At 55.0% G+C, this 17391-nt stretch overlaps 1 protein-coding gene across 1 annotated transcript in view; it reads left to right on the plus strand.

The window, feature by feature from the left end:
• The window catches only part of ADAMTS17 (ADAM metallopeptidase with thrombospondin type 1 motif 17), an 88648-nt gene that overhangs the window by 63246 nt on the left and 8011 nt on the right, over positions 1-17391 (plus strand). The window contains 6 exon segments of the mRNA XM_006103975.3: positions 164-284; positions 2416-2496; positions 4336-4493; positions 7228-7387; positions 7912-8047; positions 13695-13899. Coding sequence (XP_006104037.2) covers positions 164-284; positions 2416-2496; positions 4336-4493; positions 7228-7387; positions 7912-8047; positions 13695-13899 — 861 coding nt within the window.

Here is a 17391-nt window from a genome sequence, read left to right on the forward strand (position 1 = left end):
TGTCCTGCCGAACATAACGCAGACTGGATCCATTCATTCTTTGATCTTCTGGTCTTAAATAGCCTATTTGCTCGGGCCTCGAAAAGTAGGGGGGCCTCCAGCATCACGTGACAGACCTTTGTGAGACGGGAGCCCAGGCTAACCCAGCTCTCTGGTCCCCTAGAAAATCGGCTGCGACGGCATCATCGGGTCGGCGGCCAAAGAGGACCGGTGCGGGGTGTGCAGCGGGGACGGCAAGACCTGCCGCGTGGTCAAGGGCGACTTCAGCCACTCCCGGGGGACAGGTGAGCGCGGGCGCAAGCCTGTGTTTTACGGACGTCTTACTTCCCTGGCCCCCAAGCCGGCGATCGCGTGCCCTCCCTGCGTTTCGTATGGAAGGGCTGGTGGGTCATCGAGAGGGTGACCTGGGACTCCGTGTCACAGCTTCTGCAAGGCAGGGAAAGGCGTCTTATCCACAGTGACGCCGGCGTCCAGTCTGTCAGGCAGGCGGCTTGTGTGCGAATCCGTGCTGCCCCCCGGCTCCTGAGGGGACTGAGGGAAGCCGGGCGGCTCCGTCCAGTCTCGGAGCCACTGGCCACTGAGCCGCTTCAGATGTTTTTGTTGTTGTGAATCCTCGGGACCCAAGGATATTTTTTCCATTGATTTTTTTTTTTCAAAAATATGTTTTTATTGATTTCAGAGAGAGGAAAGGAGAGGGAGAGGGAGAGAAACATCAGTGAGGACAGAGAATCATGGATCGGCTGCCTCCTGCACGCCCCCTACTGGGGATTGAGCCCGCAGCCCTGACTGGAAATCGAACCGTGACCTCCTGGTTCATAGGTGGATGCTCCACCACTGAGCCACGGTCGCCCATGAGCCTTTCATCCAGTGCGCATTGATTCAGCATGACGACGATGTTAGAGGCAGGAGGTGTGCAGAAGGAAAATGCAGCTGTCACCGAGTCCAGGGAGGAGACCCCAGCAACAGCCTGAATGCATGTATGAGGGGTGCTGCAGGGCGCCTCTCTCAGGGCTGCGGGCAGATGAGGGCACCCCTACGCCCTAAAGAACAAGTAGAGGTGGTCCAGGCAGCGTGCCTCAGTGGTTGAGCGTCGACCTATGAACCAGGAGGTCACGGTTCGATTCCCAGTCAAGGCACATGCCCAGGTTGCAGGCTTAATCCCCAGAAGGGGGCGTGCAGGAGGCAGCCGATCCATGATTCTCTCTCATCATTGATGCTTTTGTCTCTCTCTCCCTCTCCTTTCCTCTCTGAAATCAATTTAAAAAAAATTTTTTTTAAAAAATGGTCAATTAGAGATCAACTGTCAGTGGGGGTGGGGCAGGGCATTTCAGGTTGAAGGAGGAACCCAACTTCGAAATAGTATGATTCCCCCAGGTCATGTGACATCTCCGTGGCGCCAAGTGTGGCTGACGGGCCGGCCGATTCTGTCAGCTCAGACAGGGAGGCACCTTTCATCTCTGCCCAGCGCCCAGGAGGAATGTTATCACCCTCGAGAGTGACTATCACAGAGAAATACCATCCCGGAGATGAAAAGCAGTCGGGCGCAGGCTTTCTGCCCGGTTCTGAGAAATCCTGACCCTTGTCTGACCTCCTCTGGGTCCACTTACCTTCCATACTGAAGCTGGGAATTCTGAGCAGCCCCCCACGGGGACAGCGCCCATGTCGTCCGGGACGCCCTCCTCCCGTGTCCTGCAGGGCTGCGTGGAGGTAGTGTGACCCTCTGGCCTGTCGCCTCCCAGCCTTGAACCGATCCAGGCCCCGGCAGCTCATCTGTGAAGGAATCGGCTCGAATTGGCCATCACACTGCTGTCCTCAGGGGTGGGCTCCGCCTTCGGTGGAATTGACACAGCGAAGTGGTTTGAGTGGGGGTTTGAAAGCTCTCCGTACGAGGCTTTCACATCATTCATTAAACCGCCATTTTCACGTTATGGCCTTTAGTCCATGCAGGCCTTAGCACCAGCCACTGGTGTCCACGGGAACCACCCTCCCCTCCCCCCCCGCCATGGTGACCCATGAGCTCTGCACCCCTTTGCGTTTTGTTCTGAAAGAGAAACCTTCTTAAACAGTCTATTCTGTTTTTAAAAATATAACAAAGACCTCATCTGAACTAATTGCATCTTCAGTGACGCGAATCCAAATCAGGTCGAGTTCTGAGTCCCGGGGGTTAGGACTTTAACCAATGAATTGGGGGGTGGGGAGCGGGATATAGTTCAACCCATCACTCGTGCAAGTAAGTAAGTGCTGCTCTGGAATTCGGCAGCCCAGGGGCTCTGGCCATAGCAGAACGCTCTGTGATTGACACTTGCCATAGCTGTACCTCCCACCAGCTCTGAAATCTCTACGGGGGAGGGGGGAGAGGGGACTTTGGTGGGAGATGGGGCAGGCGTGGTTCACGCATGTTATCCGTCACCACAGGCTATATCGAAGCCGCTGTCATTCCCGCCGGAGCTCGGAGGATCCGCGTGGTGGAGGACAAACCCGCCCACAGTTTCCTAGGTAACGCCAAAACAATGATCTGACTCGCCATGTCTGTTCTGAGGATGGAGGCGGAGGACGGGGCGGGCCGGTCATCGGGTCAGCAGCATTCTCCCAGGACATTGGTGTCAAACTCATATCTTAGGTGTCGTGATAGAAGGACTCATGGTTCTGGCTGCCGGGACTTCCCAGCGCCATCGCTCAGCTGACCCCAGTCCCGGGTAGCGAGCAACATGGGGGACATTATCTCTGCTTTTCCCTGGAAATGTGAAAAGGGCAGCAGGCTGTCAGGGTCCATTAGATCGCTCAGCTTCTAATTCCCACATGAAATGGACTTTCAAAAATATATACTTTTATTGATGTCAGAGAGGAAGGGAGAGAGACATTAGTGATGACAGAGAATCATGGATCGGCTGCCTCCTGCACACCCCACACGGGATTGAGCCCACACCCCGGGCATGTGCCCAGACCGGGAATCAAACCGTGACCTCCTGGTTCATAGATCGATGCTCAACCACTGAACCACGCCAGCCTGGCCTGCTTTGGTCCCCTTATCTCCTCTGCCAACCAGAACCCCAGGATTCCAGAGCCTGGGGTATGCACTAGGGCCAGCCCGGAGATGGTCCACGCTCGTGACGTTTCTAAAGTTTAGTGCAAACCAGCCATGTTGGCACCGGGGCCGGGCACTCTGGAAGTCAAGCCGGTGGAGCCCTGAGCTCCCCTCGCATTTGCTGGGAGCGATTCCCGAGGAATTCCACCCCACCTACCTCCAGCCCACGCCGCCTGGCTCGCGGCTCGAAACCACCTGGAACAGGAAATGCCTCTGCAGTTCGCGTCCACGGCTCAGAACAGCCCTGGCGGGCCTCCGGGTGGAAATAAAAGGCGCTGACGCGGCGCCAGGATTAGAAGTGGGTTGACTGCGGGTCAAGCCTTCCAGTGCAACCCAGGAGGGGAGAGACGCGAGGAGCCCGCTCCTGCACAGCCCCACGGGTGGGGGGGTGTGGCCTGGGGACGGGGTCCGACCCCCACATGGGCCTGCAGCCAGCGCTAAGGAGGAGCCCTGCCCTCCCGGCCAGGGAGGCCCCCTCCACACTGCGTGGCTCAAGGTCTTTCCCTCCATGCCCGGCGTCCACGGACAGCATGTAAATATCTGCACAGAGAAAGGAGGGCCCGGTTGGGAAACAGACATGCATCACGTGACCTCAGGTTCTCGGCCCTGGAGGAGGTTTTGTCTGCCCTGCCAGGGGGGTGTGGAGAGCAGGGACCCACCCTCCCTTCTGTGGGAAGTTCCTCTCATCCTTAAGAGGCTCCTGATGGCTCCTCAGCAAAATACACAAAGGCCCTGCTGTGTCTCAGACGGCGATTTAAAATGTCCGACCTGCCCCGGCTGGTGTGCTCAGTGGATAGAGCGTAGGCCTGGGGACAGAAGGGTCCCAGATTCTATTCCGGTCAGGGCACAGGCCCGGGTTACAGGCTCAATCCCCAGTAAGGGGCGTGCAGGAGGCAGCCAATCCATGATTCTCATCATTGATGTTTCAGTCTCTCCCTCTTCCTTCCTCTCTGAAATCAATAAAAACATCTTTAAAAAAATAAAACGTCTGACCTCTGACCCCAGCAAAGTCTGAAAATGAAATTGTTCTTCCCAGCTAATCAGAGCCCAGACATCCACCACAGACAGAACCAGGTCCCTCCAGGATTCCCTGTGTTCTTTTTTTTTTTCTTTCAATGTTTTTATTGATTTTTTTCGTTTTTGAGTTTTTCGGGGGGTCTATACCCAGGAGAGGGAAGGCTGGGTTGTTGGGTTGCTCTGTACGGGTGTTCTGCGTGGCCTCCGCTCCATGCTGTCCGTTCTCTTGCCAGCCCTCAAAGACTCCAGTAGGAGGTCCATCAACAGCGACTGGAAGATCGAGCTCCCCGGAGAGTTCCAGATCGCCGGCACCACAGTCCGCTACGTCCGCAGGGGCCTGTGGGAGAAAATTTCTGCCAAGGGACCGACCAAAATTCCCCTGCACTTGATGGTAAGGCTCGGAGAGGACCCCCTCCCCCCCCCCCGTCTACTTCTTCCTGGGGGTGTGGGTGGCGGGCAGGTGCACTGGTTCCTGGTGGCTTACCTGGCCACCTGCAGCTCAAGGCTCTCTCTTGATCTTCTCTTTTCTTTTTAAATATGTTTTTATTGATTTCAGAGAGGAAGGAGACGAGAGAGAGAGAGAGAAACATCAATGAGGAGAGAGAATCAGGGATCAGCTGCCTCCTGCACGCCCCCTATTGGGGATCAAGCCCACAACACAGGCATGGGCCCTGACTGGGAATCAAACCGTGGCCTCCTGGTTCATAGGTCGACGCTCAGCCACAGAGCCACGCCGGCCGGCCTCCATCTTTTCTTATCTCATCTCTTTGGGCATGCTTCGGATTTCTCCCCTCTCAGAACGTCGTCCCGGCTCCTCGCTGGCAGAGCTCCCACCTCTTCTTAAACGGAACTGCCTCCAGGAAGGAGCCGCGCAGCCCTGGGGCCGCCAGGGAGACTTGGCCGCTCAGCAGCCGGCCGCGCGAAGTCTGTGTTTGCACATCAGACGGCACCGGCCCGCCCCTCCCCTCGGTGTGTGTGTCCACACTGGAAATTACCTTTTGGAAAGGAGCTGTTGACTCCGCTTCCTTCCAAACCAACAGTGCTCAGATTTTCCAAGCTCGCCTTGCAACAGGCATCCGGGAACTGGGGGTGCGGGAGGCCCTGGTTCTACGGGAATGTCGACTCCCCGGGTGGTCTCAGACACCTGTGGGGTCCTGTCTTACCTGTCGGGGAGGACGCCACCCAACCCAGGGGCCACCTGCTGATGCATCCTTTTTATTTTGGTTAATCCTCACCTGCGGATTTTTTTAGGGAGAGTGGAGGGGGTGGGGGGGGGAGAGAAACATCGATGTGAGAGAGACACTTTGATTGGTTCCTTCCCACACATGCCCCAACCAGGGCTGGGCATGGAGCCTGCAACTGAGATCCATGCCCTTGACCGGAACCAAACCCGAAACCCTTCAGTCTGTGCCTGACGTTCTGCCCACTGAGCCACACCAGCTAGGCTGATGCATCCTTTTTAAGAACATCAAAGCACTGCAGGGACAGCTCTGCCTGTGAGCCCTGAATGCAACAAAAATGTATAAAATAAAATAAAACAAAATAAACGCAGCCCTGGCCGATTTGGTCAGTGGTTAGAGTATCCACCTGCAGACCAAATGGTCGCGGGTTCGATGCCTGGTCAAGGGCACATACCCGAATTGCCGGTGTCCTAGCCCCGGTAGGGGCATGTGCAGGAGGCAACCAATCGATGTGTCTCTCTCGGTTGATGTTTCTCTCTCTCTCTCTATCTCTCCCTTCCACTCTCTCTAGAAATCAATGGGAAAAATATTCTCGGGTGAGGATTAAAAGTAATGATGATCATAATGAAATAAAAGCAGTTACGCAGAGGGCCTGCAAGAGGAAGCCAAGGACACCGTCATGTCACCCGGTCGCCCTTGCATTTGCTCCCTGTAGCAGGCGCCAAGGATGGGTTTATTTCTCGTCTCTTCTCAAAGCTTTCATGGCCCGAGTGCATCGCCAGCCCGTTCAGGCCGAGGCACAGCCGGGATCCATTCCGACCACGAGAAACAAAACTCGGGGAGAGAGAGAGAGAGAGAGAGAGGAGAGAGCCGCAGCCGCCGCAGCCCCGGGCCCAGCCCTCGTTAATGTGAATCGCTTCTCTCTCACGACCGATGACGGTTACTTCCAGTTTGCAAATCTGGAAACAAGAGGTGCCCCTCTGGCTGTCCATAGAAGCCACTGTCCCCCAAACCAGGACGCACTCATTGGGGAGCCGCAGGGACCTGCACACAAATTATACGTGGCTGCGAAATTGCACGAAATTGGTTTCAGATGGATCCCCCATTCACCAGTCTTATATTCCCAGACTGAGATAATAAAGATCTCTTTTAAAGAGGTTTTTCTTTTTTCTTTTCTTTTTTTTTTTTTTTTTTTTTACTTTCTTTTCCACCCTAGGCAGGTTTCCAAATGCGTTCCTGCAAGTCTGTTTCTTGGAGAAGTGGATGTTTATGCTGCTGAGGCGCCCCACCCCCACCCCCCACCCACTCAAGCCCTCGGGGGAGGGGGAGCCCCGGGAGGGAGGAGGAGGCTTCCGTCTCAGGCACTTGCCACCTGGCCTTCCCCCCCGTCGAGGCAGGTGGGCCCTGCACCGTCTGCCTGGAGCTCCCACTGGCCCCTCTCCTGGACCTCCCGGCCTGGAAGTGAACTTGCTGGTGCCTTAGACCCAGGGAGGACCCGCTGGTGTTAGGCCTGCCCTGAGGACACACCCCCCACAGCCAGGCCACTGGAAAGTCCTACAGGAGGCCTTGTTTCGCAACATTAATTTGAATATGGTTTTTTTGTTTGATTTTTAGAGAGAGAGGAAGGGAGAGGGAGAGGGAGAGCGAGAGAGAAACATCAATGAGGAGAGGGGATCATGGATCAACTGCCGCCTGCACGCCCCCTACTGGGGATCGAGCCACAACATGGACATGCATGCGCCCTGACAGGGAATGATACCCTGACCTCCTGGTTCTTGGGTCGACACTCAACCAGTGAGCCATCCCGGCTGGGCAGGTCGAACCTATTTTAAAAGCCCGTGCCCACCGGGAGGGAGACCCCACAGCAAGGCTCTCCTCGCACTGTCAGCAGCCCCGGGCTATTGCGCGGTTTCAAAGCGGCCTCTTCTTTTGCCTCCCGCCCAGGTGTTGTTATTTCATGACCAGAATTACGGAATTCACTACGAGTACACCATCCCCGTGAACGCCACGGCTGAAAATCAGAGCGAGCCCGAGAAACCCCACGATTCCTTGTTCATCTGGACCCACAGCGGCTGGGAGGGGTGCAGCGTGCAGTGTGGAGGAGGTGAGCCCCGGGGTCCCGGCCCACGGGTGCGGGGTTTTGTTAAAGGAAGGAGACGTGGATTCCGGGCACTCTGTGGTCAGGGCACAGAGAGGGACAGGCTGGGCACATAACCAGTGTTTGTTCATTTCAGAGAGGAAGGGAGAGAGAGAAACATCGATGAGAGAGAGAATCATGGATCTGCTGCCCCCTGCACGTCCCCTACTGGGGATCGAGCCTGTAACCCGGGCATGTGCCCTGACCCGTAATCAAACTGTGACCTCCTGGTTCATGGGTTGACGCTCAACCACTGAGCCACACCGGCCAGGCAGCGGTTGCCTTTTCTGGTCCTAGTCTGGAATTTTTCTCCTGCCCCGCACTGCCCTGCCCATGTCTTTCACACCCTCCTGGCTGAGCTGATAGTTCTCACAGTCAGTTAACGAATCTCTGATCAGAAGACACCCCTGCAGGCCCCTCCATATCGGGACCTAATGCCCCTCCCGAGGTGGCAGCCACAGCCTCTCAGCTCCCTGTGCGCTGGTTTCCAGGGGAACGCAGGACCATCGTGTCCTGCACGCGCATCGTGAACAAGACCACGACGCTGGTGAATGACAGCGACTGCCCCGCAGCGAGCCGCCCGGAGCCCCAGGTCCGAAGGTGCAACTCACACCCATGCCAGGCACGGTAAGGAGCTGGCGTCTCCGGCGCCGGCCCTCTGGGGCGGGGCAGCAGCGCCCGTGTGTGGGGCGGAGTGATACAGTCGGTACAGGCCACTGTATGCCGCCTTCCCTTGCTGCTGAGGCATCTGTGTGCTGGGAATACTGGACCTCTGGCTGCTAAGCCGGAACTGGGATGGAAATGTACAGTCCGTCAGGCGGGCGTGGCTCAGTGGTTGAGCATCGACCTAGGAACCAAGAGGTCACAGCTGGATTCCGTCGAGGGTACATGCCCAGGTTGTGGGCTCGATCCTCAGTAGGGGGCGTGCAGGAGGCGGCCGATCCATGATTCTCTCTCACCATTGATGTTTCTGTCTTTTTCTTTTCCCCTCTGAAATAAATCAAAATATATATTTTTTTAAAAAAAGGAAAGAAATGTACAATCCTAGCTGGAGACCACGAATAGCATCTCATGGAGAAAAAATAGCCCTCGCCATACACTCTCAGGGGGTGTCAGCTGCCTGTGTTAAAAAGAAGTCAGTGTACCCGGCCCGTAGGGCTCAGTGGTTGAGCACCGATAGGTGAACTGAAAGGTTGCTGGTTCGATTCCTGGTCAGGGCATGTGCCTGGGTTGCAGACTCGATCCCCAGTAGGGGGCGTGCAGGAGGCAGCCGATCCATGATTCTCTCTCATCATTGATGTTTCTCTCTCTCTTTCCCTCTCCCTTTTTCTCTAAAAATCAGTTAAAAGGGGGGGGGATGGTTGTCTTTATCCCGAATGTTTTCCTCGATTTCCCTGACCTCCCTTCCATTTTCTTCAGCCCTCTTTTCCCATGCAGGTCCCAGCAAACTGCCTTTCCCTCCCAGATTGCACGCCATTCGCACCTCCTTATTCTAATCCCTGTCCCCCCGCCCCCCGCTCCGTGGGTACCGCTCCCAAACCCCGCCCTAACCATCTGGAATCTGGAATCTGACACACACAGCAGATGGCCTCCCTCCAGCCTCCCGCACCAACACAAACACATCGGCGAACCTGGCCCCGACGCTGGCAGGCGAGGCAGGAATCGCAGATCCGCTCAGCTGCCATGGCTGCGGCCAGCGGCCTTCCCTGTGCTGACTGCTGTCCGCAGGACAGAGGCCCTGCCGCCATCTGGCAGCGAAGGGGCGAGCCTGTCCCTATGGCCCGGTCCCACGTCCTCCTGGAGCGAGGAGGGGGAATGACAGGGACCTGGGCGCCTGCTGGGGCGCAGCTCAGTGTCACCGAGCTCATGTCTCTTCAGCCCTTTAGAGCTGATTGGCCACTTGAGAAGTTACTGCCGAGCTATTAGCGATTCCCCCAGAGTCGTTACGGCTTGGACCCCTTCCAGGCGGCACATACTGTGCTGTGCGTTGAATTCGGGGGATTCAGAGAAGAACATGAAATATCGTCCTGGCAAGCACCCCGAATAGTCATCTGTGAGGAAGTGAGTTTGGAGTTGAAATGTGTCCTCTTTGCTCAGATATCTTAACCAGGTTTGCCTGGTTTGGGGTTAAGATTGAGTGAAATCCCTTCTGTTTTTATGGCAGCATATTCCCCATGCATGTGTGCATATATGCATGAGTGTGCATGCATGTGTGTGCATGTTCGTGTGTGTGCATGCGTGTTTTCATGACTTAAGAATGAAGCGTAGAACCTGTGGATCCTTAGGCACAGCCAAAATCTGAAGAGATGCCATGATCGCGTCCGTTTCTAGGTGGTCTGACCCGTGAAGCTCCTCTTTCCTGCTTCCCGCTGAAATAAAAGCGGTGCGTTTAATTGTTACTCTGGCTTTGGCTCCGCCCTGACCGCGCCCAGGAGCTCTCCTCTTCCCACGCTCTCAGCGTCAGCTCCTGCAGGAAGCTCTCCCTTCCTTCCCCTCTCACACTTGACTGTGGCCTTGATGACAATAGATCAGCGGCACTTAGCAAGTGTCGGTGGTATTTCTACTAATCGAGCTGGAAAACAATCCAATGGGCCCGGCCAGTGTGGCTCAGTGATTGAGCGTCAACCTGTGAACCAGGAAGTCACGGTTCGATTCCCGGTCAGGGCACATGCCCGGGTTGTGGGCTCCACCCCTAGTGTGGGGCATGCAGGAGGCAGCTGATCCATGATTCTCTCTCATCATTGATGTTTCTCTCTCTCTCTCTCCCTCTCCCTCTCCCTTCCTCTCTAAAATCAATAAAAATAGGTTTGTTTGTTTAAAAAACAAACAACAACATCAACAAAAACAGTCCCATGGCCCATCACCACGGAGTGACAGCGAGACCCAGGTGGCCTGTGTTCCTGTCCAGGGAGGCCTCTGGCGGGTCTGACTGCAGCTCTGCCCGTGGAGTTTGTCACCCTCCAGTCCTGACTGCTCTGGGCAGGGCCCCATGGTGGGGCGGCCACGGAATCAGCAGGCTCCAGGGAAACTCATGGCTGTGAAGTGGTCGGAGCCCCTCGAGAACTGGGGCACCCCCTCTGCTCTTCCTCCCTCCCAGTCCCCACACGCTCCTGGTGGTTTCTGTGGCTGCCAGCCTGACTCCCAGGTCCCCGTCATCACGTGGGTGTGAGTGGCGTCCTTACACAACAGCAGAGACCAGGAAGGACACTGTGAAACCGAGGGTTTTATATCTAGCAAAACTGTCCTTCAAGTATCGAGGCTTTAGAGAAATATTTTTAAACATGTAAGAGTTTTGCCCAGTTGGCGTGGCTTACCATGTGCATTATTAACCGGTACATGTGTAGTGGTTGAGCGTCGACCTATGAACCAGGAGGGCACGGTTCCATTCCCGCCTGGTTTTCCAGGTCGATCCCCACTAGGGGGCGTGCAGGAGGCAGCCAATCGATGTTTCTCTCTCTCTCTCCCTCTCCCTTCCTCTCTCTCAAAATCAATAAAATATATTTGAAGGGAAAGAAAGCCAGAAATAAAACGGATCTCTTTCCCTTCTACTTGGAGGACTCCTGGACATGATTTCTGTAGCTCATTAGCTATTAAAATTATTAACAAATTATTATTTCCAATTGCAAGTGGTTATGGGATTCATTATTTCTTCTCATGCCAAGACTTGTATGCAATTTACTCTGAACGTGAATTAGCCAAAGCCATCCAGAGTTTCTAAACAGGCTTGGACCAGGTTCACTGCCTTGAGCCCAAAAGCCACACAGGGCTGAGCCACCAAAGGCCCCCCCGCCCCCCGCCCGCGCTCCATAATTTATTGGGAACTTAATTGAGACTAATTATTGTCTCTGTTCCCAGAGGAGCATCTGCCCAGCATCTGCTGTGACACCATGTGCTCGGGATGCCTGGATCATCTGGGACGTGAACGGAAGGGCATGAGTATTTTACGGTGACGGATCCCGCTGTAACGTTTTATAGGAAACTCCCAGCGGTTTTATTCACCTGCGGCGTTAACGCGCAGGGTCTCTCCAATGTGCCGGAGCCGAGGTCTGCAGTGTCCTCAGAACACGCTGCCTCGGGGAGACCCACCCCCGAGGAGGAGGTGGGCGGCCTTGGCAAGATGCGGCTAAGCCCCGCTGGTGTGGCTCTGTGGACTGAGCATTGTCCCAGGGACCGAGAGGTCCTGGGTTCGATTCCCGGTCAGGGCACAAGCTCTGGTTGGGGGCTCCATCCCCAGTGGGGGGCATGCAGGAGGCAGCCGATCCATGATTCTCTCTCATCATTGATGTTCCTATCTCTCCCTTTATTTATTTAAAAATAAATAAAAACATTTTTTTAAAAAGAAAGAGGCAGCTAAGTTGACGGATTGGGGGTGCAGAACCCGGACTGTGCTCTGACGGGCCTGCTAAAGGCCCCGGTTGATCCAGAAGGGGATGCTTAGATGATAACAGGTTGGCCGTATATGACAGAGCGATGGCACCTAACGGTGAGAAACAAATGAGCAGGAGCCATTCACCCATTTCACAGACGGACGAATAGAACCGGGGGGGAGATTCGTGAGCAAGGCCATCAAAGACAGCCTGTGAGCCCCAATAAGACTCTTGCCTCCTAAGAGGTTCTCAGCCAGAGCGAGGTGAGGGCAGTCTTGGGGAAACAGTACCACCCAGGAGATCGGCCCGTCTTTGGCAGGAGGGTTTCAGGGGGCAAATGTGACCCGGCTGGTGTGGCTCAGCGGTTGAGCATCGACCTGTGAACCAGGAGGTCACGGTTTGATTCTCTGTCAGGGCACATGCCAGGGTTGTGGGCTCGATCCCCAGTGGGGGGCGTGCAGGAGGCAGCCGATCCATGATTCTCTCGCATCGTTGATGTTTCTATCTCTCTCTCTCTCCCTTCCTCTCTGAAATCAGTAAAAATATATTAAATAATAATAATAAAAAAAGGTAGTCATGGGTGGGAGCAGGCAGAACTGCAAACTGCCTACTCGTAAAGCCGCGTGCCAGAGCCTCGCAGGGCGGGCGAGCTCGGGGCGCAGGCAGCCAGCTCCCCGGCTGGTCCCTCTGGGAGCCCCGTGCCTGTGCCTCCGAGCACTCAGGCCTGTCCAGCCCGTCCCCTCCGCACACTTTCCCGAAGAGGCCGGGCTGGCTCGCTGGGCTCTGGGGAACTCCCCTGGGAACCTTTCGCAGGCAGAGCCCTGAGAAATCCTGAGCATTTTCCTAGCCAACGCGGGCCAGCCCGGGGCGGCGTGGCAGGGAGGTCTGCTGGTCTGCTGGCGCCGTTTCACCTGGAATCGCTGTGTGGGGCTGGGCAGCGGGGAGCGGGCGGGCGCCTGCTGGTGCTCGTTAAGCCCCTGTGTTCTCCACAGCAGCCGGCGTGGTTGCGGACTGAGGGGTGCCTTTGGGGCTGGTCCCACTCACGCTTCAGTCTTGGGGGAACCACGCCACGTTACTCACCTGGAGCAGCTTTTTCTTTCTAATGGTCTGAAGACAAGATGCTTGGGACTCATCTGTGAAGGCGACCAAAAGACGAGCTAGCATGTGTGTGCACACGTGTACATGTGTGTGGGTCTGTGTGCATGTGTGCATATGTGTGTGTGTGTGTGTGCGTGCAACAGGGGTGTGGGGACCAAAGCGAAGGAGGAAGCAATGCCTGAGGTGCCCATGTGACAAGCGCTGGTGCCCAGTAACGGCTTCTGTAGGCGAGAGCGAGAGGAAAATACACACATGGCACTTGGACGTCGGTTCGGGTCTGGCACAGCTGCCCCCTCTCCCCCCTGAATGTGAAAGCGTGAAGTCCCAGACTGGAGGCGTGGGGCTGAATTCCTCAGCAGACCCAGCTGGGCCCACAGATGTAAGTTTGGAGTTCATGTCCGAAATGTTAAAATCAGGAGGTTGCCCGGCCGGTGTGGCTCAGTGGATAGAGTGTTGGCCTGTGGACTGAAGGGTTTCCAGTTCGATTCTGGTCAAGGGCCCGTCCCTCAGTTGCAGGCTTAGGCTCGATGTGTGGGGGAGGCAGCCAATCGATGTGTCTCTCTCACATCGATGTGTCTCTCTCTCTCTCTCTGTCTCTCCCTCTCTCTTCCACTCTCTCTAAAAATCAATGGAAAAATATCCTCGGGTGAGAATTAACAAGGACAAAAGACAGAGTCCACGCAGAGCTCTCTGCTCTGCCTCCCTCCTGCGTCCCGCAGGCCCCAGGTTCCATGGTCCGGGGGCAGGGCCCTCAGGGAGGCTGGCCTCTCTGCCCGGTCTCCTCTCACCGTCTCTCCTCCTCCTGGCAGGTGGGTGGCCGGCCCGTGGAGCCCCTGCTCAGCGACCTGCGAGAAGGGCGTCCAGCAGCGGGAGGTGACCTGCGTGCACCAGCTGCAGAACGGCACCCACGTCACCACGCGGCCCCTCTACTGCCAGGGCGCCCGGCCCGCGCCCGTGCAGAGCTGCGAGGGCCAGGACTGCCTGTCCATCTGGGAAGCGTCTGAGTGGTCACAGGTGGGTTCCCCGGGCCGCCACCGGGGCCGCTGGCCCTTGTCCACTGGTCCCTTTTCCTGCATCGTGTTTGTGACACAGCTTCACGTGTCATGGTCCTCGCCAGCCCCCAAAGCAACTCAGAGCTGTCTGGGCGCTCACATGGTCTTCACGTCCATCTGAGATAACAGCGTGGCTAAAATACATGGGAACGTGTTACTGATCATGGATAGTTGTTTTCTGATAATATATACCTCACTACTTTTAGGTCCCATTTCCTGTGAAAATTCTCATGTAGATATAGATGGATGGACACATGAACAGAGAGAGAGACAGATAAATAGACAGATAAGTAAATAGATACATAGATAGATGCGTAGATAAATACGTAGATACATAGATGGATATCTATAATAATGAAAGCATAATATGCAAATCGTCCAAACTGCTGAACAGTGGAGCCACCATCCAGATGACGATCTGGACGACCACACTGTGACACCCACTGGCTCCAGGCCAGCCAACGTGGGTGCGATGCGATTGGCCGGGGGCCCAGCCATCGCCCCATGATCGCCCTGAAGAGGGAGGCCCAAACTACCCGGCCGGCGGCACTGCAGCGGGTACCCTGGGCCTCCCTCTGCAGGGGCGATTCATCGCGGAGCCCTGGCCGGGTGGGTGGGGCCTACCTCTTTTGGGGCGATCGATTGCAGGGGCTCTCAGACTGTGAGAGAGCACAGGCTGGGCTGAGGGACCCCCCCCCCCCCCCCCCCAGTGTACAAAATTTGTGCACCGGGCCTCTAGTATAAATAGATACATGGATACATAGATGATACATAAACACATAGATACGTAGGTATATAGATACATAAATACATAGATAATAGGTATATAGTTACATAAATAGATGCATAAATACATAAATACATAGGTATATACATAGATACATAAGTACATACATAGATAGATACATAGACATATAGATAGATACATAGGTAGATACAAAGATCCATCCACAGATAGATACATGGATGTGCAGGCCTGCCTTTAATACCCTTGGGGCATATTTGAACTTCGTGTCAGACTGGGAAGGAGGTTTCACAGGCTTCCCTTCAGCCCTGAGGCAGGCTGTGCGTCCCAGCGGCAGGCGGCTGCTGGGAGGGACCGCTTTCGCTGAGCTTGTCCAAGTCCTGCATCTCGTGCCATCAGCACCTTGGAAAGGGGTCAATGAAGCCCTCGGTGTTTAACTCTGAAGGCTGCTCGTGCACATGGCGTTTTCTCTTCGGTAACAGCATTCTTTGAGGCTTCACGATTTTGATTGTTTGGCTATAAAACAGCAAAATCGCTGGATAAAGGGCCAGCTTCCTCCGGGTCCCCCTTGAGATGTGTTCTAGGAAAGTCAGAGGGCTCCATCCAAGACACTGTTCAGTGTGGAAAATATTTTTAAAGTTTCTTTCTATTGCCAAACAGTTGGAATTATTTAGAATAAGAAAGCATTCAGCCCATTCTTAATGAATGAAAAGTCTGCCCAGGGCTGTTCTAAAACGAAGCTTCCTTTTCAGACAGATTTTGACGTGTACCCATTGAAGGACCTGCGTGTGGAACCTACCCTTTATGATATTTTAAGAAAAGAAGAGAATTTAAATTGTCTTAAAATATGTTTGTATTGATTTCAGAGCGAAGGGAGAGGGAGAAAGAGAGAGAGAGAGAGAGAAACATCCATGATGAGAGAGAATCATGGATCGGCTGCCTCCTGCACGCCCCCTACTGGGGATTCAGCCTTCAACCCAGGCATGTGCCCTGAATGGGAATCAAACCATGACCTCCTGGTTCATAGGTCGACACTCAACCACTGAGCCATGCCGACCAGCCCAAGAGTTTAAAAATTTTGCTTGATTTTTTTTATTAATATGGACTTAGGTTTGTAAGTTTAACATCCCGGGGACCTTTTTCAGGGGCGGGGGGCGGTACTTGTTGCAGGGGTAGGGCAGGTAAGTAGTCTCTCTCCCCTCCCCCACCTCCCAGGAGCCATAGGGCCTTAATCACCTGGGTCTTGATCCAAACAAGATTTATACTTTAATCAGATCAAAACCATACATTTTCCATTCAGATCCTTTCTTATATGGAAGAAATAGACATGCTCTTTCCCAAAATACCCCAGCCTGACATTATCAGCTGTCAGCATCGGATTCAAGAGCACCATCTCGGGAGGCGTGAGCCAGTGGAGACGAGATTTATAGAGGCATCTCCATCTCCGTCTCCATCCATCTATGTGCCCCATCACGCCCGAGCCGCCTCCGGAAACCCTATCCGCACCCACCCATCTCCCAGGGCTCAGCCCAGGCTTGAGCTGAGTGCGTCTTTCTTTCTTACTTCTTTTTAAAAGTATTTTTTATTGATTTCAGAGAGGAAGGGAGAGGGGGAGAGACAGAGAGAAACATCGGTGATGAGAGAGAATCATCGACCGGCTGCCTCCTGCACGCCCCACACTGGAGATCGAGCCCGCAACCCGGGCATGTGCCCTGCCCGGGAATTGAACCATGACCTCCTGGTTCATAGGTCAATGCTCAACCACTGAACCACACCGGCCGGGCCCCAACGTATTTCTACCACGTTGCCCCGTGCCGAAGCCCCTCTGACATTTCTTCCCCTGGAAACACTTGGGGTTAGATGGTTTATTGACAGGGTTGCCTGGTTCAGCCGGCCCTGCCGATCTTTTCACTAGCTGCTCTCCAACACTGTTAGAACGAGGCACAGATGTCGAGAAGGAAGGAAAGGGGACTGGCCGTCTCCTGTCCTCAGCTCCCAGGCCCCATCCCTGGATCCGAGGCCAAGAGAGAAACTGCACCTTGTCCCCAGATCCCTTCCTCCCGAGGCAGCCCGGCCTGCAAGGGCCCAGGCGCACAGCCAGCGGGCCGCCGCGCAGCCGGGCCACGGCAGGGGTTGGCCAAGAGACAGGCTGGACAGTCCGGGAAAGGGACGAGGAACGAGGAAGAGGGTCCAACAAAGCAGAGAGTCAGACAGAAGTGGGGAGGAGGCCCTTGGTTGGAGAAGGATCCAGAGGAAGGGATGCGGGTGCCACGGAGGAGCCAGGAGTCAAATGGTGAGAACGGAGTTGAAATGATGGGGGGACCATGGCCGTTCGGAAGAGCAGGGGACCACCCCTCAGCACAGTCACCCAGGGCTCCCTGTGGGCAGAGCCCGCCTTAGCCTGACCCTGGCGTCCCCTGAATCCAGCCGCTCACCCCACAGGCAGGGTCACAAACACATATGCTCCCCCAGTGATGCCACGGCCCATGGATTTCTGCTAAAACAAGCTGGTCTACCTCAGTCTCCAAAAGCAAAAGAAAAACAACCTCCTGGGACCTTCAGACAGAGAGCCAAACTGCATGCCTCAGAAAAATAAGGCTAGACAGCATTTGGGGGTAAATGTTAAGGACAGAAATGCAAAGAATAGCATGTGTCCTTTTTGTGCATTCTTGCAGAAGTCAGCTTTGTTGCAGCTGAAGAGCATCACTG

The sequence above is a fragment of the Myotis lucifugus genome, unplaced genomic scaffold, assembly GCF_000147115.1.
Source record: "Myotis lucifugus unplaced genomic scaffold, Myoluc2.0 scaffold_525, whole genome shotgun sequence".
NCBI classification, from domain to species: domain Eukaryota; kingdom Metazoa; phylum Chordata; class Mammalia; order Chiroptera; family Vespertilionidae; genus Myotis; species Myotis lucifugus.